Source organism: Sceloporus occidentalis, unplaced genomic scaffold (assembly GCF_023333645.1).
Source record: "Sceloporus occidentalis isolate IW3139 unplaced genomic scaffold, rSceOcc1.0.p SCAF_23, whole genome shotgun sequence".
Classification (NCBI taxonomy): domain Eukaryota; kingdom Metazoa; phylum Chordata; class Lepidosauria; order Squamata; family Phrynosomatidae; genus Sceloporus; species Sceloporus occidentalis.
The window spans coordinates 11,491,487-11,517,987 of NW_028317003.1; the positions used below are offsets into that span (position 1 = coordinate 11,491,487).

A 26,501-nucleotide genomic window follows, 5' to 3' on the forward strand; every position below is an offset into this window, starting at 1 on the left:
ATAGAAACACAATAATATTTCCATACAGTAATATGTACAGGTAAAATATACAAGGACCACATAGCAGGTAACAGTAAAAAATAGCTATGTATGGACAAAATTACTTAATTTACCCTAGATTTGAATATACTATATATATTCAAAAATAAAGTGGGTTTTTTTTCCATATGATAAGATTTGGCTACGTTTTCTTAGTCTTTCTCCCTTTATATGATGAGACAAATTCATATGTCTATAAGACATATGGTGCTTGAAATCTTTTGGCATTTTCAGCGAGTCCACCGAGCAAACACTATTACTCCCTGCTGCTTTAAACTGGCCATCTAAAGCACTGGCTGCAGTTAGCGATCCTTCACTTGTTTAGAATAAAACATCTTCATTTTGTATTAAAATCTGCACAATTAGCTTCTGATATCTCATATCATTTAGAGACGTGAGTGCGTTTTCTTCAGGCGGCCTCATCAGTGTTGGCCCAAACACAATCCCAAGATTTTCGGCACACATGAGATTGTCCTTCTCATTCTGTGTAACCCTAGAAGAAGAAGAAGAAGAAAAAAATGACAATCAACATTATTAATACTAATAACACACGCATGCCTGAGTAAAGCTGAATTGACCAAGTCCATTATGTCAACATGTGTTACAGCCCATTTTTCCTAGGTTAACAATTTTATTTTTAAATAATATGTATTTACTTTAAATATAGTTTGACTCAAATATTAATTGTCCCTACTATTTTTTTTCTACACACAACCTGGCTACTAAAGAACTGATGACATATCATAAATATCTGCTCTGAAGATAACTGAGCTACTGATGTCCGCAGGCGGACCCAGATGGTTAGGTAATGTAAACCCTCTGCGATATATGTTTGTTTTTTCTTTGATGTAACAATCCCAAACATGTTGTTCTCTGATTCCCTAGCAGTTAAAAAAAAACTATTTTCATGTTTGACCTTTACATATGTTCCAGCCAATTGGTGGGACAGCATGAGCCCAATGGTCTTACTTAATGCAGGGCCTTCATTTTCGTTAGTGACATAATGTGACATAAAAACACACAAAAAAAGGCAATTGCTTATCTCCTTCAACCTTTATGAAAAAAAAAATTATAGTTGTGTAACTGTTCCCAATGACTATTTGGTTTGGTTATTTACATAGCACAGAGATGGAGCACAATTTTTGGTGTGTAATATTACAGTTGTCACGACTGCTGTGACCCAGGAGCCTACACCAGAGGAGTTCTTTGCCCATTCAAAGGGAAACCCATGCCACAAGATTGATTCTTTCTAGTCATGTCTGTGAGCGGAGCAACAATCTCAGAAAGTTCTTCATACATTTTCTATCATAGGTCACCCAGGAACTGTTGGATGGGTTTAGGAGCCGGGGTAGAAGCCATTTAGAAATGGATGATAATTTCACTGGGTACATTTCAAAGCCAGATGCAGTAATGATGTATACCTTGGAGGACGATACAGGCATGTTTTCAATGTGTATCTAGATCACCAGAATGTATCAAGATATCGTTTAGATACAAAAAGTGGTCATTTATAAATTCCAGGAACACTGCGCGTGCGTTGCACAGAACAAGGGGCTGAGAGTTCAGAAGGTAGTCTTCCACGCATCATTCTTTCTGATACGGATCAAATCATACACTCCCCTAAGATCCAGTTTGGTAAAAATCTTCACCGTGATGTGATTGAGTCCATTATAATAAATGCACGGACAACTGCCCTAATGGTCAGAGCTCTGAATCAAAGTCAGCAAATCCAGTTTTGGTAATAAACAGCAAAATAGATCACAAATCTTACGTTACGAATTCTGAGACAAGCGAGTAACCCCAAGTTATTTGGTAGACTCTGGCAACTCACAGTACCCATTAGGATAGCTGTGGCTACACTAACAGCAGTACAAGTAGATTTTTCTTATCACATTTTGTATCATACATTGTTTACTTTGTTCTGCATGAAAACTTTTTTGTCAGCAAGTATTATTTAACTCCGGCTTGTTCTTCTTTCATGTTACTTCTGAGGAAGCCTTGTGACGAAACGCGTTAGGTCTACTATATACATGTATCTCTACCGGACAGTCAGAACACACCTTTTTATTGTACATTTCACCTGAATATAAGTTATACGTATTACATTTATATTTTGAACATTTATGTCTCCAGCTTTGGGGTCCAACTGTTTTTAGTGCTAATACCAATATTTGTTTTTTGTGGCATTTTTCTCTCTCGAGCGTAGGGAACTGCTCTGTTTCATGTTTTATAACAGCTACCCTATCTCCACTTTTCTTCTTCTTTTCCATTCCAATTCTCTCACTGGCATGGGTTAGCCAGGACTCTCTAATGTTTCAACAGAAAAAAAACTATATCAGGCATGATTTTAGACATATGTTGTAAGACCCTTTAGATTTCTGGGTTTTCTTGTCCTATGTAATGATTTATTTTGCGTGAATGAGCATAGTGTCCAATGTGCACTTACCACAAAAACCCTTCCCCTTAAGTCAACTACGAGCAAACCCCATTTAAGTGTAGCTGACAGGTTTGATCATTTAGTAAGAAAAATGTTCTATTTGCACATCGCTCTTTGGGAGTGTTATATAATTATTAACTAATTGCGGAGGATCAATAAAACTTTCCAGTACAGAGATATAGATAGCTGTAGATGTTTTGCACACGTAAACACATTTCAAGTGCTGTACTTCTACAGACCTTCATTGAATTCTGACAATGAAGCAGAAAATGAACTTACTTTTTAAGATGAATCATTAGAAATCTGAGTGTCTCGTAATGAGCTGGTGGAAGGAGCATGAGGGCTTCATGTATGGCTTCTAACCTCTCATCTGGATTGGATATTTCTAAAACACATACAAACACATGGTTTATTGACAATTTCCATTAGGACAAATCTCTCCGTACACCGGCAATCTCCTATTGTCAGATACTTCAAATCCATTAGGGTAGACCCTAACACCGCAAGCTGTGTTTATTAACTGCAACTCCCCTGTATGATTTATTGAGGAAATGAACAATGACAGGCCTTGTAATGGAGAATGATGTCGCTGTCAGAAAAATAAAGGGAAGCAATGCACTAGAAGGCCAACAAAGGCCCGCTTGTCTATTTAATCCACTGAAGATGAGCAGGAGGTATAGTTTATCTGTGCACGTTGCCAGATCAAAGGAAGGATGGTTTCTCTCCAAAAAGATCTCGTCAAACTAATCTGATAAAGCAATTGACTAAATCATGGAGCCTAATTTGCAAAGTTTGCGGATAATGACAACACGGAGGCAGATCACCGAGTCTGAAATATATGGCACAATAAAAAGTCTCAGACAGCACAGTACTGCTGCGTGTTCATGTTACTCATTTATTTCCCTGTCCTCAAAGACATAATTACATGACAAGGTCACATGTAGTGCCAAGGAACACATATAAATCGTTATAAACCTAGTTTATGAGAAAACGACATGTCACACAGAGGTCCAAACATCTGCCTACACCACAAATGTGCACAGCGTGCTTTTTTAATGACATGCTGTGATTCTGGGCAACAGGCATGCCAATGGGTACACTCATGAAAGTTTACTACCATCCACTTTATGTGTAATCATTGTGCAGCGCAGACTATCAATTAGCTCTTCTTTACAGTCTTTTTCATATTACACTTGCAAACAGCAACTGTAGTTCAAGAGTTTGGTATACCCCAATGAAGGGGACCTGTGCGTCTTTTCCTTGGACATTTTTGTCCATTTTTTTTCAGAGGCAAGTTTATTAAAGTTTACTACACTCTTCAATAGATGTGTAATGTTTCTAGTTTTGAGAAATATCTTTTTAACAAGAAAAAAAACCGTTGACTAAACCTCCTACAAAATGCGTATTGCTGTATTGATAAAATAATACAATGATTGGGTATTTATGCAGGAATGGGGAGAACTGGATATACAGCTAAACCAAACGTACCTGGCTTGGACAATGAGTGGCGCTAGATGTAATTATAGGGATGCACAACACTTACTTGCTGCCTCTATAAACTTGGAATAGGAATCATAAGTTATAACTGGAATGGGCAAGTCCCGGAAATATAGCTTCAGTGCCCCAGCAATGATGTTTATATCTGGGTATGTAGTACTGGAGATGTCGGCTTTGTCACCATCTACAACAGAAACAAAAGGACAAAAATATTATATAGCTAATACTCATGAGTTACTAGGAATCTTGTCCATGTTAAATGTTCCAAAATATAAAAAATTACTAAAAATTAAACATGGTCAATTTAAGACAACAAAGTGTGATGGTAGAGGCGGCGTTCCCCCACATAAGTTTATGAAACACAAGTGAGACAATACGATTTTTCTGCCGACTACACCATATCGCTAATCCAACCTCAGCAAGGGTAGGTAAAGATCCATAAGGAACCCAGCAAGAGGAAAGCGATCAGGGAAACTATCCTAAAGCTCAACTGAGAAGATTGTAAGCATATTGCCTTCGGGCTTTTGGGTGAGTACTCCTGTTAAATATTTTTATGATATGCCTCCCTGCTCCCTGATTAATTTAAGACTTTATTTATAGCGCCATAGCTGTCCTGACTCTGCATACCCTGGTGAATATTATGAGCTTATTTAATTAGTGTTTTGATGGGACTGAGTTTATTTACTTTTCTCTACAGGGTAAGTACGGAGAAAGGGAATACCTGAGATTCTAGGATTAGCACTCATCACTTCACTCTCATGCTACAAGAACTTGCTAAACCCTAGTTTAGGAATGTGGACGATTAAAAAAAAACACCAAAAAAAACTTTCATCAGCTCTTGGTTGTGCTGTGTCCATTCTGCGATCTTCTTAAGAGAACTGTTTAGCACATTATGTGGTTTAGTAGGGAACACACTTATATCTGATATTGGTGGAAAATCTATGTAGAGGTATAGCAGATGCAGAGGGATGCAAGTTTTTTTTTTTTTTGTGGGGAACTAAAATAAGTCATAATTTCAATGTGGAAAGTTTCTTTCCAGTACCTCCTCTTGTCTCTAGGATATATTCAACCTGTGGACTTACTACAGCCTCTATCTTGCTACATCTTCTCTATGAGTGTATATTCTTCACTCCATGGACTCAAAGTAACATGCACTTTTATGTTTACTAGTTCTTGAAATGTTGGCAGCTAAATAAATACTTGCTTTAGCTCATAGCCACCCTCCTTTCCAACACTCCTACTAATCGGCTGTAGGTCTATGGCACAGTGACAGTGCCTCTGTCTCTTCTGAACTTATTAAAATAGTCTGACACTGGTTAAAGTATGAGATTTTGCTTTCAAACTGCTCTTAAGGAAATGTAAACAGTACGGAGAGTAGTTTTATTAACAATGCGTTTATACACCCTCCGCAAAAATAAAATTATTTTGGTAACAAAAACACCAGCTGCACCTATAAAGCCCTTGAACGGGTCTTTGTTTGATGATTTTAACTTCTTGATGAATTGGTTCTGTCAACAAGGGAAAACCTTCTAGATGTGTACCAGTCTGGAGAATGAACTAATACACACTGCACCTGCTTTAAATGTGGAGAAAAACACTGCTAATTCTTCATCATTGTATTGAGTCTATTGAAGCCAGGGGCCAACTCAAAATTGTATTAATCATATGACGAATGATTAGATTAATAAAAGGATTTCTCTATGTATGTTGCTCTATACAGGCATACCGTAAAAACCCAACTATATGTAAAATAATCCCCCTGCTAGACATGAAATACAGGAGAATTACGTGCTGGAATGCATTGGCTATTGAGATTTCTCTAAAATGGTCACAGTAGGCCATTAGAGCGGTGTCAGTCCCTCCAGACACATATCCAAGTAGTATAAAGGTCCAAAAAGAATCCAACATTGGAGGAAATGCTTATTGTAATTGAGGCTACACTCTACTGTAGAACATGGTTGCACAACTCTAGTCCTGGAGGTCCACAAACAGACCAGGAAATCTGCCTGAAAACAAGTAGTCTAATGAATTTTTCATTGAGACGCCTGTGCTTTTGCCGGAATATGTCAAAATTCTGGCCAGTCTGCAGCCCTCCAGGACTGGCGTTGTGCCGCTCTGTATTCCTCTGTGGCCATACGTGTAATTACATGTTAAATGGAGAACTGCTAAGCATATGGTCTAGATTTTCCTCCTTGTATCATAGCCCACGACTGCTGACACTCCATTAACAATTTCTATTAGCTTGTATAGTTTTTTTTTTTTTACATATTGCTTCGCATGACTAATTAGTTCTGTATATGTTTCCTGCCTGGATATCGTGAAGTTATTGTTAACTTTCACAATACTTATATACTTTGTCATACTTTTCTTTTGTACTGGTATTTTCTTGTTCTGCCATTTATGGTTTTTTTATTATTATTTTTGCATGTCTGTGCTGTTTAGGATATCTGCCAGTTTAAGGGATTTACTTCACAAAAGGGCCAGTCTCCTTGCGAAATTCAAAACCATTTTCCAAACAAGCATCCCCATAAATATTTTAATGCTACAACCAGGATTGATTACATTTTCATCAATGGTAATGAATTTGGCTCCAGCTGAGAAGCCTCTGGTGTTCTTAGTTTAAATAAAAAAAAAGATACAGAGCTCGGCATGTTTTTAATTATCAATTTGGTTCTCGTTAAGAGATGGAATCTTTTGCAAATGTATTTCTTGTTATCAGGGCCAGATTCTGCTTAAGAAAATCTAAGCACTTGCTTAATGTCCACCTCTTTCAGGCTCATTATTTTTACATACCTCCCAACATTTGACATTGCGAATGAATGACAATTTTGTTGTAGGGGAATGTGGGTAGGGCTTTACCGAGACTTTTTATGTAACTTCCTGACCTATTGATAGTTGTAATAAAAAAAGGCATATAAAAGAATGTATTTTATCTCCTTGAAACCTTCATGACGTTCCTAACCATCATGAAAAAAGTGGCCCAAAATTCTATCATGACGACATGACAGAGGTCAACTGATGTAAATCAATGCTCGCTCTATTTTATGGAAGGTTATTTGTTATTCTAGAAACTGATTTAAATATTGTAATCTACTATTTATGTCATAATATATATATATATTTATATAAATAATGTTCATCCAAACACATTATGTTAAAAAAAAAGTTTTAACTGTAAGTAGCAGATACTGATCATATTTCTTAGGAAAACCTCCTCTTTTGTCTTTTATAATAACCCCTGCAAAGAAACTTGGCTACAAAGACTGAATTGTAATATCTGATAGCTACCACTGACAAATTGTCGTTAATGGGTTAACCTTTAGAGCAAATCCTATTTAAAAACCATAGATTCACTGTAAAAGTTGAAGAACAAGAATGTCTACCCTGTCAAATGAAGAAGGCAACTGACACAGCACAAAGAAGCATGCCTTGGCTTTAAATATAGTTACTTTTGTTTGAAAAATGAGCATTAGAAGAATTAACGTGACCAAGTATAGATAATTATAGGTTAATATTTAAAGAAAGAAGGCGAGGCATGTCCTGAAGCAGAAATTGTGGAAAGAATAGAAGTAAGAATAACATACATACATATGGGAATTTTATTTTATAGAACTACAGCACTTTTCAATACATAATTTTTATAATTAAGTGTCCCATGATAAGTGTTCAGTTTAACCCTTTATTAGCACACCCCTGCCTGGGAGGAGATCTAAGCAAAAGGTACCATTTACAAATGATGTCGGACATTATCAAAATATGATATGTGACCTGTGAGACTTAATAAAATAAATAATTTAGAGTTTTTAGACTTGTGTGTCTTCAATGTACTAAAGTGTGCAGTATGTTTCTAATGTATGTTAATATGTTCAGTATTTTACATTCTAGACCTCATGTCTCCTGCATAAAACCTATACAAATAACTACGGTAATACAAATCACTTTTTGTTAGTCAATGTTATTTAGAAAGGATCTTTGCACAGGAAACACACCTCGATCAAAGGCCATTTTTACATCTTCAATATGCTCTGTAAATCCTGAGACTCTGTAGAGACCTTCTGATTTCAGACCTGAAAGACCAAGATGAATGCACTGTCATGGAAACATTTGACATTTTAAAGAACATCAAAGCCCCGCGCAAAAAACAATTTAGATACAGTTTGTAGGTATCTATAATACGGATCAATAATTGAATGAATGAATCTATACAATTCTAAATACTAGGGATTAGTACTGCTATGTATCACAAACATTATACTCTTCTTTCAGGCTGGTCCGTACATACTTGAAGAAGAACAGCCAGGGCTATTTCGTACTGTTAATTGCTTAGTGGGAATTCATACAGTATGTGTATACAATTATTATGTATCATTTCTGTTCATAAATTTCTGACTGTCACACTTTAGCGGTAACCCGTCATATAATCATGGTCATTGCTGGGGGAAAGATCTTCCACTTCCCCATATAGATCTAGTCTTCAACTCTATGTGTTTAGCATAGTTAAAACCTAGAGGTAAGCCACAGCAAGTGAGGATGTTTATGGATTTAGAGTTTGTTAGCAATTCTGAGAGTCCACAACGTTTATTAGTTGAGTCCTCATTGGTGTCATTGGGGACTCGACACAATAGTTTGACTTTGAGGAAACCTGTGGTGCTCGAGTTTTCGATGCATTGGGATCAATCAATATCAATAAAGCTCATCAGGATCTGGAACCTTAATAAGTTTCCCCTCAAAATGACCCCATTAAATAGAAGAATGACTACCCTGAGATCTTTTATCTCAACCTGTAGCTAATTTACCACACATATCAAGCGGAAACCATAAAATAGTGTATCTTTGAAATGAGGATAACAACTTGTTGTTTACTTGGTAGAGCACTGCTAGCCAAAGCACATTTTTACTGCAACCTATTTATTTTGGTAAATAATCTTTGTGCAACTTTTTGTTTTTTTATATGTCCAAGATTATCATTATAGTGAATGAGGTTGTTACAAGTACAGTCCAGTGTATTTTTACTAAAGGTTTTTTAAAATTCTAAACCATGTTTTTACTGAAAAAAGTTCATTTTTGTTCTAGATTTTCACTAGAAAATCACGTGATCTGCATTCATCCTTGCCCATTCACAGCTGAGGCAATATATGAAACCCAAACATAATATAAAAGACAATCATGGTCGGCCGAGCCCACCACTCTAGGGGGCCCAGGCAAACCTGGCGACCGTCCCTGTTAGCTGTTAGTGGGTGACCCCTGCAGTTAGTATCTTCCGATCAGATACTCTGCCACACTCTCTTCCTGCACGCTGTCTGATCCAAGGTGCAAGGTGTTTGGGGACAAAGACACCTAAGGCAAGCTGGGGAAAAAGATAGAACAGAGAATCTGTTTAGGGAAAAGGTTGGCACTGACAAACTGGTGGCAAAGCTGGCACTGTGGGACATGCTGCTTGGTGAAGTCGGGGTAGAGGAGGCTTGGCTTCTAGTTACTCCCTTGAGTCTTACTCCACATGTTTTCTGGAATAATACCTCACAACTTCAGCAAGGCCAATGAAGGCCGAATTGTACATCTGGGGTTGTTGTTTCCATCGTGCAGGGGGAATTTGCCTCGCATTTTTATTCTTGACTGCCCCCTGTCACCTTTCGCCGGCGGGTTTGTCCAGGGGGCTCCGCTGCTGCCGTCCGGCCATCTCGCGTCCCGCTCACTCGGGTGAGGGTGTCCTCGATGGTGCCCGGTGTCGGGTCCTCCAGCGATGCTCGCCGCCGGGGATCGCCCTCTTCACCGTTCTCGGCCGTCCTGGCGTCTGTCTCTCCTGCCGGGGGTCTGCGGCGGGGGTCCTGGAGAGGTTCTTCTGCCGTCCTCTGTGTGCTGGAGGTGCGCACACGTGCAAGCCGTCATGGCGGCCAGGAATCCCATACCCAGCAACTGCGTACGTCACGCTAGGGGGCGGGTCCTCCCGCTTTTTATCTGATTGGTGATTATTGGCCGCAGCTGTTTGGCACCAAATTTAAACCTGCTTTGTTCCTGACTACTCTCTGATTGACTAATCTGGATTGATTTTGGATTGCTTTTTGGACTTTGCCTGTTTGCTGCCTGCCTCGACCTTGGACTGTGACCTGTTTATGGTATTGGAACTTTCCTGCTGTTGTCCCACTATTCCTCCTGCTACTACCCGTCCTGATATCCCACCATTCTGCAAACGGGACCCGTCTCTCGTCGGATTGTTACACCTTTGTGGGCAGACATCAGATTCATATGTAATGGCACAAGAGAGATAAAACTTGAGATGCTCCCAAGCAAGGATATGGTAGGACAGGGTATGAAGTGGCCATCCATTCTTGGTTGAGCATCTCAAGTTTGCTTTGCTCTCTAGGTTATACCTTAGATTACGAGATGTTTATATTATTACCCCATAATAAGTATCTAGTTTAACCCTTCATTAGCCCCTCTGTTTTCTGGTGTGCAGCCTTGCTAGTGTCCTTAGATTACTCCTGAAAACACTATAAGATATGATTTTCAGTTGTGATCTATGCTGGATACAGCTGGAAAATATTTTTTAATACAAATCAAACAAATACTCTTTTTTTTGTTGCTGAAAATTGAATGAAAGCGCTCCAGCTTAGGACACTTTCGTTAGCCCTTCCCATATCTTGTTCACAGATGTTTATGAACTGGGGTGGGTGACAAATACAGCTTTCTCGTCTGATACAGAAAAAAAAAAATACGCACTGGGTGTACATGTTCTTATGACTTAAGTACATAAGCTTGGTAGAGGAGAAATCACTTATCTTTTTTCATTCAAAATAGCCTCAAAACTTAAATAAAATTTAATTTTGCTTTTGTCAGCATTTATGGAATAACTGTTTAATTTGTGTTTAGATCAGGGACTGCCCTAGGATGCAGTAACTAACCATGCTATGGCTGTGAATGCCCAACCAAAATATGTTGTGTATCTAAGCGGTTAATAATACAAACATATGTCAACATATAATTATCACAAGAATTTCTTTTCCTCCATACCTCTTCCTTCAATCTCTCGGATGCACATGTCCACCACCATTGGCCGAGGAATATTGTGTGCCTTCACTAAGGTTGTAAGGTCACAGCTGTACACCTTCTTTATACGCTTGAGGTCTGGTTGGCAGTCACTGGGTACGTATTTAGAGCACTGTTTGTGTACGTTAAGCCCACAATCTGCAAAACAACAAATCAACGCAGTTAATAGACAAAGCACACATGGGCTTCCATACAACTGGCAAACATATAATGTTAAAATATATAAAACACATTAAAACCATAATGGGAATATTCTTTATACTGCTGTTCAGGGAAGAATAATAGAAGCTAAGTATATGGAAGACAGAATGCGCTATTTGGTTCCTTAAATTGGGTACCATAACTAAGAAAGCATGGTATATTATGGTGCCGGTACAAATTACAATACATTTTATGTCATTCACAGCTGAAACAATAATGAATAGTGAATGAGGCTGCTTGTCAGACAAGGTTTGGTACCAGGCAGTGATACACATTGGCACCTTCCCTTTACAGAAACTGTATCAAATCTCACAGTTTTGAGTCTATCCAGCTCATGATAAACTAAGACTTTTAATGTATAGGTAAAATCACTACAAAAATGAACCCTCCCCTATATAAGTAGAGTCTATAGCTCCTATTCTATTTCAATATCTGTTTCATCTCCAATGAACAGGTATATAGTCTAGGTAAAATGATTTCCATGTTTGAAGATATGTCTGATTGTTTAAAAGTGTCGCATTTATACAGATGATGGCGTTTTTTGTTTTTTTATATGGCTGCGCCTTTAGAGTCATTCTAACAGAACCTCCTCTATCCTACCCTATCTGGCTCGACTCTTTTAAGCTTGATTGCACATTAGCTTGCTTGACACTACTTGTTTTACAGAATGACAGGACTTGGGCGAGCAAACATTGATGCCGGGTAAAAACAAATCCGTCCCGTTAAAGGGTTTGGGGTTTGTTAAGCTATTGCTTTTCTTTGATTGGTGAATTTCCAGGCAGGTTCACATGAAATCCCTGCTACAATATATTTAAACCAGAATTCCTTCCGTGACTAAATGTTTTTCTATGCTCCATCTATATGACTACCGTGTATGTTGGACGAGGCTGGCTAGTGAGATTATGAGTGGGGTCTTTTAATAAATAAAACTAATTTCCATATTATTCAGGCCCCTCAGTTTCCTTCATAACAGAACAGACATTTGGAGATACACTATATTTATACATGTGAAATCTGGGTATGTTCTGTAGAAATCCCAAAACAAATGTCTTCTAGAATTAAAATGAAAAACATGGATTTAGTAAGTAGCGATGGTAGGGAAGTTACTCTGCCCCATGTTAAACATCTCGTAATATGCTTTGTGCTAACACCCTATTACTGTGGTCAATTTACCATTTGGGCTTCTATAAATGAAGTCCCATTTTATATGTTTCTGATAACTGTTCAGGCTTAAAATGCCCTTAAAAGGCTTCAGCTCCTCCGATGAACAGTAATACATGACAAACACTTATAGTTTTAATAGACATGTCCACTGAGCCGTGCTCCATTTTTGAACCATATAATGAAAAAATTATTTAGTTTCAAAACATATTCCAGTCTGTCTGTTGATTCAGAAAATAGCCGTAGTGTCTGAGTCATTGAGATATTTCTGTACAATTTCTGTTTAGTTATTGCCAGACTTGAACATAAACTGAAGACAAAGGGCCAAATGTGTGACCCCTTAAGCAGTCTATCCGACATGGAATTTCCCATTGACTTTATTAGGAGGTTTCCAGCAGTGTGAGTGGGTTAGACGGCTGCAGCGGATGCTTGTTTTAATAGACAAGATGACATTACAGCTAGAAACGAGTTATCCGAGCTTTAATATTCAGAGGAGTCAAAAGCCCAGATACCTTCAGTTCTTTTCACTAAACAAAACAAGATCTCATATACAGTAACTCAGAAGTATAAGCCTGGGAGCCATTAAATATTAAAGGGACACTCCAGCCGCTCTATACACATTAAGACATATGATAGCGGAATGTCCCCTTTACATGAAAGGATTCACCAGACCCCCATGCACTTGCGCTATTTTCCTGCCCCTCAAGCTCCTTGGCGCCCACATGTCCAGTTTGCCATAAAAATGCACATTATATTTACCCCTGGTCAGCTCCAGCACGAGCCTGTGTTAGAGTTGCAGGGTGTCTAATAAGACCCCAGTGTACATCTGCATAAAGCAGAAGTGTTTTCCTGCCACTAGATCTGGTATGAAACTCAGAATGCAGAAGAGGTGGTGGGTTGCAGCTCTGAAGTGCCAGCTTCTTCTGAAAGGAAAATAGCAGTAGCTTTATTTATTTTTTCCTTTTTACAGGTAAAGAATGCATGTTTGTTGGTGAGGCTGCATCTCCAGAGCTGCAACACACAAACCCTTTGTAATTTATAATAATAAAACAGAAGATAGATATGGTCATCCTGCTCTCCAGTCACATCCGCTCCCCACCCAGGCTCTACCCAATCTCCCAACTTATTTTATATATCTCTACGTCAAGCTACCCCTATGTGTGACTTACCCTGCCTGTTACTCCCAAGGGAGGGAGAGATCCACGGGCTAATGCTGGCTGGCAAGTTCCCATGCTTGATTCTTACAATGAAGTTACAGCTTAAAAACATACATCTCTAATAAATAACAATCATGCACATCAAACACAACTGCTAATGAAACCAACCATCAGTTTCCTCTGTACATAGTAAGTCTGAGAAATGTATACATTGACTTAGATGTCTGGATACTACTGTCTGGGAGAACAAAAGGCTTGGATAATTTTGAAGTAATGAACAAAGCAGCTCTGCCTGACATACATAATAAAGATGATAAAACTATTCTCTCAGGGCACTTTATACAAATAGAAAGATGAGATAATAATCTGTGTGGTTGTCCCGAGTTTCATTTCACTGCTTTATGAGGGGTTGGTAAAGGCTAACGAAACCACATAGTTTGCTGTTACACAGGTAATGACATCTTTTGAGGCAGTAAACACAAAGGATTTTGATTACATTAACCCAGAACTAAAAAAATGAAGGAAAGAATACGAACTATGAAAGTCAGCGCTGTCACAAAGGCGGCAGCTGGAGGTCACAAGCATTGGTTGGCAGTGTCTACAGTCCACATGAAAACATTTTTCGGGTGCATTGTAGATCCCACGTTGTAAACTCACAATGTGGTGAAGCAGAGCACCACAATAACGCGCCGTATTCTAATGTTTGACTTCACTGCCTCACAAGGTGTAATACGGGTGCCCAAGGCTGTGCCCATTGGCCCCGTTTAGACACCTGAAATGTTGGGGGTATCAGAATGCAACTATTCCTTTTAGCAGTATACTGAAACATAATGCATTTAAAATGCAATTATTTGCCCTTTTTTAACTGAAACGCAACACAAGAACATCTATTTTTATAAACTCCACTTGAATGAATCTTTCCCATTTATAGAATCTTCAAGAGTAAATAAATCCTTTAATATTTTCTTTGATACATTGCCCGTAAACAGTCATACAATCATGGTGAAAGTTAATATCACATCCGCTTTGATGTTGTGCTTGTGTAAAAGCATCATCAATTTAACGTTTAAAACGGGAAAGCTGCCACATTTTTTTTAATAGGTACAAATACGTTTTCCTAAACACATTTCCATGCTTGATTATACTTTTTTGGGCAATATAATTACATTTTAAGGTAATGTTAAAAATTTATTACATTGTAGGTTTCAGACATGTTGTAAATGTGATATCAGGCTAAAAAAATGCCAGCTTTATGGTAATTATAGTTTGGTTACAAAGTAATATTAAAAAAACAGAAATAACAAGATTACTTTGATACAAATCATTTGTCCCAGGCCAGTAAGTAGCAATAAATATGGAATATGTGAATATCTGTATTCAGGGGCGTGCTGGGCTGGGGGGCAATTGCCCCCCAGGCTGCCGGAAATCTAATCTAAACGGCTGCTGGGTGCTGATGCCGCCAGCCGGCGCTACTATAATATTTAAAGTATTAAAGTAGCGCCGGCCGGCGGCACCAGCACCCAGCGGCCGTGTGCGATGGCCGCCTGGTGATGGGAGCAGCGTGAGGGGTGAAAGGTGAGTGCGAGGGGGCGGAGCTTTCACCCCTCACGCTGCTCCCATCACTATGCGGCCATCAGATTGCTGGAAAACTGATCTAAACGGTAGATGCGTGCTGATGCCACTGGCCGGAGCTACTATAATCCTTTTTTTTTTTTAATTTAATATGGAAAGCCGATCTGGCTTTGTTTTGTTTTAACATTTCTCTTCATTTGAAATCAACTTTCCCTCTGTACTTTGTTACATCTCTTTAAGTATTTTAATTTTTCTATCACACCCGCTTTCTCTCTACTCTCGTCCAAGGGTAGACCCATAATTGAAACCAGCACCCAAAACCACAGATCACTCATATAGATATTATTTTTAACGTTCCATTTTTATATTCCATGTATATTCTCCATCACGGATATCCACCATCTGGCACTGCCAGTGAATTTCATGAACATTTTTCTTCATTGTGTTAGCATTACATTGGAATCAGCCGATTAGACCAAGAAGGAAGTATTAACATGCTGCCTGTGATCCACTTTCATGGTTTTGGCAAACTGTTTAGGAGCCTCTGACGCTAACATTGGGAAGGCTATGGTTAGTGGCACCAAGGTGCAGTAAATAAAACACACTCAGATACTTATATGAAAACTCATTCCTCACTATAACACATACACACAAATATTGCCTCCTCTCTCTTGCACCACTTACCCTAGGCACACTTCTAACATTTAAACACCTTAACCTGACCCACCCACGCTACCACCCATACATACATGCTGATACCAAATACTAACACATACACTCATGCTAACTCCATACACTAACATACACACAATCTAGAAGCATTTGCACACTTATGCTAACTCCATACATGAACACATCCACTCACTTGCCAACAGCATATACTGACATGCCAACACCATACACTTACATGCACACTACTATCATACAGTAACACACGCTTACATTAATAACATACACTTACACACACTCTCCAACACCATACACTTACACATACACAAGCACGCTCTCTCCCTCTCCCATCATCACACAGCACACACATAAAAACACATTTAAGTGTGTAAGCATTCTATTTATAATCAGCTAAGCTATTTTGTTGAGAGTGGAAAGCAAAGAAACCAATCTAATTAAATGTAATTAATTATATTGTCTCACAGAATAAGGTAACCGTAGGCTACAAAATAATTATGTGACGAAACCCAATTCACATAAGTGATTTACCAAGGACAGCCTGGAGGCACATTTAAATTGGGAACCAAGTAGGTTCAATGCCCTTAATACACTGTCCTGCTACTTAAAAGCATTCATTTATCCGATGTCTGTAAAGCACCTCAAATTTAAGGCAATCATCAGCATAAATTAACAGTAGTTGAAAGCTGGAATGATAATTTCTATTTAGTGGTCAACGATGTAGCTAAGTATACACATGACTACTGATGCTAAAGTGTGCCCTTTAACTCCTTGTCTTTAGTATTATCAGGTAAATACAACTAAATGTACTTTATAAATGTGATGCTTTTCTGTTATCTGCTACAGAATATACAGACTCACATACACAATATATAAAACCTATAAAAAAAGATAAATTTGTAATAAATTCCGGAATGTTAAGCATTGCTCATTTTATCAGGATATGTCCTTTGAATGAACCAAATTCCCTGTCTGCAAAAACAGATTATCTAGTTATTTTCTCTCATATGCAGAGTTCAAATAAGGGTGATCAACTGACAATAGGTAAACCATCCTGGATACATTATCAACAATGGGAAAAGCACTGGGGTTGTGGGTAAGGATCCCTTTCAGGTCACACATCACTAGGGATTCATGACAGTAAATCATTGTCCTGATGAAGGCATAGATCCCCCTACCCCACCAACTGAACAGGTCAAGGGGTGCAGAGAGACCCCCTGACATTTGTGGAATGGATGTAGCTGCATTTGTATAAAGGTCTCTTTACACCATTATATTATTAAGGGTGTTTGACGAGGGGTTGAGATAAATATACTGTACCTGAGCATCTGACTCCCTGTGCAATAAGACCCCACATGAAGTTTGCACAGTACTCACACCAGTGTGGACCCCTGAATGTGTGAACCTAGAAAATAAAAAGTTCAGACATCAGAACACAGATGGTTTAAAAGAAAGCAAGGAATTGAACAAGAAATTTCACTGGGAAACAAAATCATCATTGGTAGTCTTAGGCAATATTTCCAGGACCGCTGAAAGAAGGGACTGGGTGCTAGGAAAAAGGGGGACAAGGCACGTATGGTATGTAAAAAAAGTGGGGGTGATGCACAAAAGTATTGCAAGTGCATGGTATGCCCTAATATCATGCTTGTGGCATAGTGATATCTATAAATGGCATTAGAAGCCTTTAGCAATATGCAGTTGAGGTTAATTTTGTTTGTTTTGTAAAAATTAAGCAATTATTTACACATGAGACGTAGCACTTTAAATGGTCTTCTCAATAACAGACATATGTGTTGGAATTTATTATTATTATAATTATATTGTTTTTTATATAGCGCCAACAACTTACGCAGCGCTTCTTACAATACATAGATTCTATCCATATGACAAGACTATAACTGACAGACTAAGAAAACCAGATATGTTGACTTTTGAAAATATTGACACAAGATCACTTATCCATTGTTACAACCAATCTTTTCTCTTAGTTTTCATCTCTGAAACATCTCTATGAACCATCCTCATTGGGTGACATTTGTCAATTAATGTCAATATCAGATTCAATATCCAGGTATCCTTTATGTTCTGAAACAGCGAGTGATATCTCTATGTCACGGGTGTTTGACCGTTTGCATTTTTTCTTTGTAAGCAAATATTACTTTACATATATTTTTAATAAAAATTAAAATATTAGTAATTCCAATAATAATAATGTGGGATTCTGCCATCTATGGAATCACAGAATGTCCCTAAGTCCCATACTATCTTCAGTTTGCGCCCAAAAGCACATACCAGGTAAAAACACCCTTCAAAAATAATATAGTATGTTACAAATACCTATAGACATTCCATGGCAACCTAATACTGCCAAGCTAAAAAGCAAATCTCGTAAATAATTTATATTCACTGAAAAAGGAATGTGAATAATTAACGTAGACATTATATTAGATTTTACAATTGTGAGATCGCTTTCACTTTGGCAACAAATATCCAAAGTGCTGCTGTTTCAGTTATTCTGCTGAATTTTGATGAATAATTTTTCAACTAAATGCAGTGTTAGAAAGATGATTCCTAGTAGATATTTGAATGGTATTTGCTGGGTATGCACTGAATTCTGTGCTTATTGGTCAATATTATTCTAGCAGGAATCAGTGGGAATCTGAATGTCTTTTATGCTTTTTAGGTTGTCCGCTCCCCTATTCTGTATATTTTTTGTGCACATTTGCAGGTTCTGACCTTAGGGTTGAGCAGCCCGTCCTGCCACACGGATGCCTCATTAATGGTGCCCAGAGAAGGTTTTTAATTGCTTGAGAGTATCTTTTGTGGTAAAATGCAAAGCAGTCCAACTGATTCAGCTCCTTGGAACCAATATAGCCATGAAAGATTAGATAGGACTTGCCAACCTTGGGGTACTTCTAAGTTGTGCCGGCTAAGCAACAAGTGGCTATAAAGAGTGATAGAATCCCCAATTTTTATGCTTTTATTGGCCGTGTATGCGCTGAATTCTTGTTTATGATTCCTAGTAGTGCTGAATGCCCCAACACCTTCCACATGTAACTAGTTAATGAGGTGAGCTTTATCCCTATTTGTAGCTTTTGCATTGAATGGAACAGGATTTTCAGAAGAGGGGCACTTGTGATGACACAATCCCTGATTTTTAACAGCATGCCAGCGATCTGATCTCACAATTTGATTTCACCCCCACAGCATTTCTCAGCATGGTAGTAGGCAGCCGTAGTAGGCAGCCACATTGGGCAACCGTCTCCATGGGCTGTTTAAAGAAGATCCAGATCAGTCTAAGAACAACTTGTGGATTTCTCATCTCTACTAGAGGAAGCCAGCAGGTTAATCAATTAAAATGTAGTTTCATGCATAGTTAAACCCACAAGATGTCTGGTGGGAGCGGGTAAGATTGCCGCGGGTTGATCAGGAGCTGATTTGCAGCCTTCCTGGAGAAGAGGCCCTTCAGTGCCACTTTCATGGCAAGGTCAAACAAGAGACCAACAGCCATAGGGTTCGAGTAAGCTGGTCTAGAACTGGTGTATGTAAATCATATACCGGTGACCTCTCCACCATCAAACACACCTTAGCAAAAGAAACGATTTTTCTTGCACGGAATGTTCTTATGGTAGAATGGAAATCTATCTCCAAACAAGAATTCATGTAATGTTTGACATTTTCTGTATGTTGCACAGAAATGTACATCAGTTGTGGTCACAAGAAAACTGTTACTGCTTATTTTCCACAGAAAATTAAACAAGTAATGCAAGTCACAAGATGCTGAAGGCTAAAAACTGACACACGGAACACACATTTCTTTCATCCACCACTTTTCACTTATGCCCTTTATTTGGGTTTAGTGGAATTACAGCTCTTCCCAGAAAAATATGTATTCATTATATAATGTTTTCCACATTTTTCCAAAATGTTCAGTTCATATAACTGAATACCAGTTTCATTATCAGGATTAATAAAATATTAATTATATATAATATTCCTCCTGATAAATAGCTAGTATAGTGTAATCTTATATAGTTTGCTACTTGCATATATGGGTAAATTATTGTTTGGCAATATCTGAAACAGCCGAGGATGGATAATTTAGTTTAACTCTTTCCAAGACTGCCATACCCTAGTGGCATGTGCAGCTTCTGGGAAGAGATCAATTTGTCTTATTTCTCATTTTTTGGGGAAGCAGCATCTGTTTTTTTTTATTTTTTTGGACAATTAAAATAAAAACGAATATTTTTTTTTTATGCTTTTGGTTACATTTTTTAAAACTTTTTTTTCATTATTAATATCATCTTTTTTTTTTTTACTTTCTAGACTTTCCAGACTAGTTATTCTTTAGGGGTCTTCATGAAGATGTCATTAAAAAAAATATTTGAGGTTTCTTCTTAGGGAGACGCTGCCTTGTTTAACACTGAACTCCCTGGTAGCTGATCTCACACAGAGAGCTGTGCGTCCCTCCGTCACCGATCAGAGTGTATGAGATCGCCCGACAGGGAGGGCCATCTCATACACACACAAAGCAAACATTCTGGGCTCCTATAAAACAAAGACATCAGAGAAGAAAAGAAGGTGCAGGTCCTAAATAGAAACTCTTGGGTAGTATACAGAGGGAAACATATGTACTTGAAATACACACTAACAAACATAAAAACAACATGCATAAATCTCCTACTGCTCATCAAGGGGGTTAAAATTCAAATAAATATTGTATGTGTGGTCCAAATCTAGAAAGCACCTTAACAGACCTTTGTTATTACATTTATTTACAGTCTTTCTCCTTTCAAGTGCTTTAAGAAGGAAAAACTGTTTTCTCTTGGAATGAGAGAGAGCCAACTTACATTCTGCAGAACTGAAAACTGCATATTTTCCCAGGGTCTCAGTCTTGCTAACGCACATACTTTTACAGACTTCCGACCTCTTTTCCCAGAAGAATTACATGAGTCAAAAGATTTTTGTCGATTCTAATTTACCAAGTTTGGCTCAGTACAATAACATCTATTCAGCGTTTAGACAGATGGGTTGTTTTACTGTAATAGAGGGGATGGTAAATAAGAATCAGTATAAAACATAATGTTAAGAGTATTAAGCTATTTAAACTAATTCTTAATATTTATATGTGTCTCATTAATCCACTAAGAAAAAAATATGTTTCTAAGTCGTTTTAACACTAAATGTTAGTTTTGTTGCTTTACGCTTATCTTAATTAGTATGCCCACATGTCTGAGTTTACGTATAGCAAATACTTGTACTTTTGCCAGACCAAGAGAGGCCCATTTGTTTTTAGTATGTCCTTTTGTTTTTAGAGTTTTCACTTGAAAACATTAAACAGTAAAAATATAAAGGTAAAAAATACATGATTATAATGATTCTAATTTTTAGGGCTGACCTGTCTAAATATAGCCATATGATTTTGTAATAAAGAAACATGCACTCACAGTTCGTCCATGCACTATAAAAGCGATGGGTTAAAGTCCGCCAATAGACCAAAACCTTTCTCTTGAGCAAGCCCATACGGCGAAACGTGTCAGAAGGATCACACGGGACACCCCCCCTTTGATCGAGTTTTTTGGCGGACTTTAACCCATCGCTTTTATATGCACTCGACGAACTGTGAGTGCATTCTGAATAGTAACAACTGTTTTATTGAGGATACTGCACCATGTTCAGTTTTATTTTTTAGATTCTGTATGAAGACTTATTAAAGATATTTTTCAACACAATTTGAAGGGCCTGAAGCATCTTATCCGTTTGTGAGTGCAACCACAACTACACTTATTTTTTCAGTACTTATTCTTTTTTACACTATATATTTATTTTCTTCCCTTACATGTACCTGCGCCCCAACTATTTGCTTATCTGTACATTTGCAACCTGAGGAAGAGTGCCTTTTGGGCTGCTGCGGTCATTAGGGAAGTATATCACATTTTTATTCCTTTTCACTTTATCTTTAAATACACTTGTAAACACGGGAATTAGGCATATTGTATTTTGTCTATTTTGTTATATCTTTGTATTGATCTTTCTTTTGCTCTACAGAGGATAAATGCCACGTCCCAATCTCCATTGTCTGCTTCATTGGGTACTGGCAGTTGTCTGCTTTATTGTGTGGGAAGAGAGATATAACACTATGCTAAAAGGCATCTGTAAAAATTGATCCTGAAAAGGAGAACAGCCACCCCAGACCTGATGTTCCCAGCAAGGCTCTCAGGAGGACCGGCGATGATAGTCAGGGGTTCTACACTACAGACCCCTAGTTCCCATTGCATATTGGTAACAAAACCACACAGGTATCTCCTGTACTCCCATGTTTTTACTCATTGGTTTCAATCTAAGTTGCCCCAAGCTGGAATTTGTGGTCCGGGTAAGTTTTACCTACAAGAATCTTCTGGTTGGCATTTAAAACCACTTATGGAATACCTCAAGATCAAAATAGTCTCAGTGTTCTTTTCTGCACAAAACAGTGCCCATGCCTGCAAAGATACCTGGTTTTTAGAACGTAGAACACGCAAGTGCAGACTCATGGGAAAAAAAAGTAAAAATAACTTTTAAAACCAGTGGCTTTCTATCTCTGCCAATGTATCCAGTTAAAGCATTTATTATGAGGTTATAAATGTAGCCCCACAAAACCCACTGGTTGATGTGAATCAGGAATGCTTAATAACATGTTCAATGATGATACTTAGCACAGAACACTGGCATGTAAAATGTTAACAACATGTAAATATGTAACATATCACATGTGTTATATCAAAAAGGAGTTATAAAGTCCAACTGCTACAAAGTATACACTGAAAATATGTATTGCACATACAATACAAGAGCAGCGGGACACATGCACAAATGTCACTATTAATATTTAAACTAAGAAAACCCATTGCAATACATATTTCATGCGTGCATCTCTGCATTTTGCATGACCATAGTGTACACTTGTATGGATAAAGAAACTGTATCATCCGAGTCACAAAGCATTTGCTGTTCACGACCAAATGACAGCTTGTTTCTACACCCTTGTAAGCTCTTCGAATGTGTTGGAACATCACACTATGTCTGTTCTCTCTGCCTTCAGCTATGAGAAACCCCAAGTGACTCTGGAGTCCTATGCAAGGCGCGGGCAGCTTGAAATGAGGTAAGCTGTATATAGTGGAAATGAGCTGCCTTAGATCGCTACTGTCAAGCAGTCAGCATATTACTCATACGAAAAAACCCCAAAAGACTAGAGTAGTGTACAAATTCCCCTTTATTTATTGCCTCCATAACCTCTGATAAACACTGCAGCAAAGTAGTGGAACAGTCATCTTTACTGCTTAAGTGACACGGTAGCCAAAGAAAGATATTGCATTGGTGTATCAGGTGCAAGTTATCTGTGTTCAGAGACATTAACGGGCATAATGCACACCGCATACAATAAAACCTTGGCAGTGTCACTTACAGAGTATGGATTAATTGTTGCATTAATGCTCCACATCCCTTCCATCTCTGATGATCTGGGTCTCACTATTAATGGCAGAAGATTAAAAACAGAGGAACTTATATTGCTGTCTGAATCATACCTGAAACTATAATCAGTTTAGGTTAAAATTCTGTGAACTATAAATGTTTCTTATTGTTTCTAATACATTTTACACATACTCATGAAAAAGTGCACAGTGATCAAAGATGTCTTTGTGTGCCTAATTATAATATTTACACATTATGCAGGAGTAGCTTGATAACATTTCATGAAAAGAGAAAAAACATACATGACCAGTAATTTTCCACTGAAAAAATTACAGGAAATTAAAGAGTAAGAACATTTTCTGCATGTTCCTAAAAATAAAGTCAAGTATTATTTTGTTTAGTGATCTAGAGGCCTCTCACATTTACCTCTGTATGTATAAACCCCATAAAAATTGGTCCATCCACAATGTAACACAGAACCGAAAATCCCAATTAAAGGAATCTAAACAGTGCCTATAATAATGCTATATGAAGCAACATGGGAACATGAAAAAAAACAAAACTAAAAATACAATTAAACTACATATTATATATATATATTTTATATATATATATATATTATCCATTAAATGGAAGTGTACATGAATTCCTACCATGGTGCTATATAACTGCTCAAGTAACCAAGATCAACTTTCGATGAGCTCTACCTTTAAAGCATTATTTCTAAATGTTATTCCCGTGGCCTTGCAAAAGGCTACATTTTAAACCAAGTACAGTTTTAAATCAAATTTTACATTTAATACCCAAAAGAATAGAAAAGGTTTAGTATACATAAATATAAAAAAAAAGGAATTCTGGTAAAATGCCTGGAAAGCGCTATTATTACAATAATAATGAATTGTGCTGTAGTGCAGACAGGACCATTCCATCCAAAAGAGCTACCGACACCAACTCCAGGGGACGGCATATGCCAACTGCAAAATGACAGAGGTTTGTTCAAGATCTGAATCGGATTTCAAACTGAATTTCATTGGACCCAAAGTTTTTTAAAATTGCGAAAAGTCTCCCAAGTTTCCAAAATATTCAAATTGCTAATGCATGTTGTCATATAATTGTATAGAATATGTATTTTGAGATAATGGTCTATTACTGTTTCTTTTCACAACACTACAGAACACGACGCTGCCGGTTTTTGTGATATACTTTTAAGAGCAACTGGCAATAGCAAACCAGCAAAGTTTTTCTATATTAACCACAAATGCCGATTGTCCACTGGGAACGTTTAATGCCATGGAAATACGGAAACTAGGGCAGCCTTGTTTATTCAGCGATATTATGCTGGAAAAAAGACAGCGGCATTGGCTCTGAACATTATCCTTATTATATGAAAGTGAAAACTACTCGCACTCCAGAGGCTCAGGCTTACAACATGGCTGTAGTTGTAACGTTGGATGTGAAATGTTGTCTTTCACAACCTACTTTTGTTTAACTAATAGCCAGTATTCTTTGAAAAATCTGGGAGCAATGTTAATAGGGTTTATTCTCTTCCCCCTCGTCACCATTATTTTTGAGGGGCCAGCGCTTGCACGTTTCTGCAGCAAGAAGGACTGAAATGGCCCTGCATAATGCATAATGCATAAGTTGAGTGGACTTCTCACTGATGTCACTTTGTAATGCACATTGAAGTCAAAAGCTTCTATTCACTAACGGGGGAGTTGTGGTTTCAACTCCCTCACTTCACTATTCATTACGAACAGGGCCGGCCCAAGGCAAAATGCCGCCTGGGGCGAATTTTAAAATGCCGCCCCCCCTTATCTACCCTTCCTCTCCCTCCGTCCCTGCCGCCCCCCCCTTATCTACCCTTCCTCCCCCCCCCCTTCTTGTACTTGCCTTTCAGCAGTCCTGCGGCAAGTCTCCCTGTTCGGTCTCGGTGCCGGCTTGTAATGCTGAGCGCAGGAAATCTTCTGGCACTCAGCATTACAAGCCAGCACCGAGACCGAACAGGGAGACTCGCCGCAGAGGAGAGAGCGAGGGGCGCCGAGCGGGTACTGACAGCGGCGCCCCTTTCTCTCTCTTTCGCTTTAAAAAAAAAAAAGGGGGCTTGGGGCGGCGAAGTGCCGCCCCTTCAAGAATGCCGCCTGGAGCAGTTGCCCCACTCGGCTCCATTGTCGGGCCGGCCCTGATTACGAAGGCCGCAGGAAGAGTTTGGCTGGCTCTGTATAATGCAGTTAAACCAGGAATTCTTTTAAAACTCTCCATTGAATCAGTTATCCAAGGACAGCGCTTGCTGGATAAACCCATCAGTGTTGGCCCTTTACAATGAATAGCGAAGTGAAGGAAGTTGAAACCCACACTCACTTGTAAACTCTCCGGCCACTTCTTCCTTTAGTGAATAAACCCCAAGGAGTTGGAGCCACAACTCTCCTATTAATTCTCTCTTTAGTTAACAGACGCCTATATCAATAAGGATTGTAATGCAGAATAATTTAACTCTTAGTGTGCCACAAAGGTGCATTGGCAAACATCGGCAAATTTCAGGGAAACAAAAGAAAGAAATCAGGTATTTTTATTTATTTTTTTATACCAAAATCATTTCCATTCAGAGGCTAGTACAACAGATGATGTGAATTCCTGAAACATCACTGTGTGGAAGAAAAGGGAAGAATAAGAGAAAATAATAGGGAACGACATATTGTTTTGCAAATACAGCAATTTTTAGGCCTATACGACATGTCTTGGCAGCTGAATAAAAACCAATGTCCTGCTTTGCCAATAAAATGAGCAAAGGCAAGCTCACATTTTTCCTTTGTCATCTCCTTTAGCTGAATGTTCCAGTTTTATTTTCCCTTTACTACAGCACGGTTTGGGGGTTAGACGTTGCTACACGATGCTATTTGGACTTCCTGTCTGTAATCATTCAATTAAACAATAACTGCAAATCCATTCCTTCAGTGGTTAGTTTGCAAAGCTCCTTTAATAATAATAATAATAATAATGATAATAATAATAAATATTATTATTATTAGGTCTTGAGTAAGCCTCCATCAGTTGTACCTGCTGCCATTGTTGAAGCTCCAATCCTGTTGGTGTAGCGTGACGGGGTGGATGTCTTTAAGTCCGTTGGCACAGATATATCCACCAGTAAGTCTTTAAATTCTATGAGCTGTCTAATGCTAGGCTCCAGGATAAATCAGCTTCACAGACCACTAATTCCACAGTGACACTGTTTACCCTTAGGGTCTCCTTGGAGGTTG

General features: G+C 38.3%; 1 protein-coding gene across 8 annotated transcripts in view; it reads right to left on the reverse strand.

Moving 5' to 3' along the window:
* Positions 1 to 360: 360 nt before the first annotated feature.
* LOC149300801 (beta-chimaerin) overlaps positions 361 to 26,501 on the reverse strand; it is a 64,559-nt gene continuing 38,418 nt past the window's right edge. For 3 of the 8 annotated variants that reach the window (XM_089484726.1, XM_089484727.1, XM_089484725.1), the window contains 6 exons: positions 17,116 to 17,200; positions 10,982 to 11,155; positions 7,963 to 8,040; positions 4,020 to 4,157; positions 2,756 to 2,861; positions 361 to 532 (listed from right to left, as the gene is read on the reverse strand). In XM_089484726.1, coding sequence (XP_089340852.1) covers positions 361 to 532; positions 2,756 to 2,861; positions 4,020 to 4,157; positions 7,963 to 8,040; positions 10,982 to 11,155; positions 17,116 to 17,200 — 753 coding nt within the window. The remainder of the gene's footprint in view (positions 533 to 2,755; positions 2,862 to 4,019; positions 4,158 to 7,962; positions 8,041 to 10,981; positions 11,156 to 17,115; positions 17,201 to 26,501) is intronic. The other 5 variants (XM_089484731.1, XM_089484728.1, XM_089484729.1 and 2 more) reach the window with 4 other exon arrangements.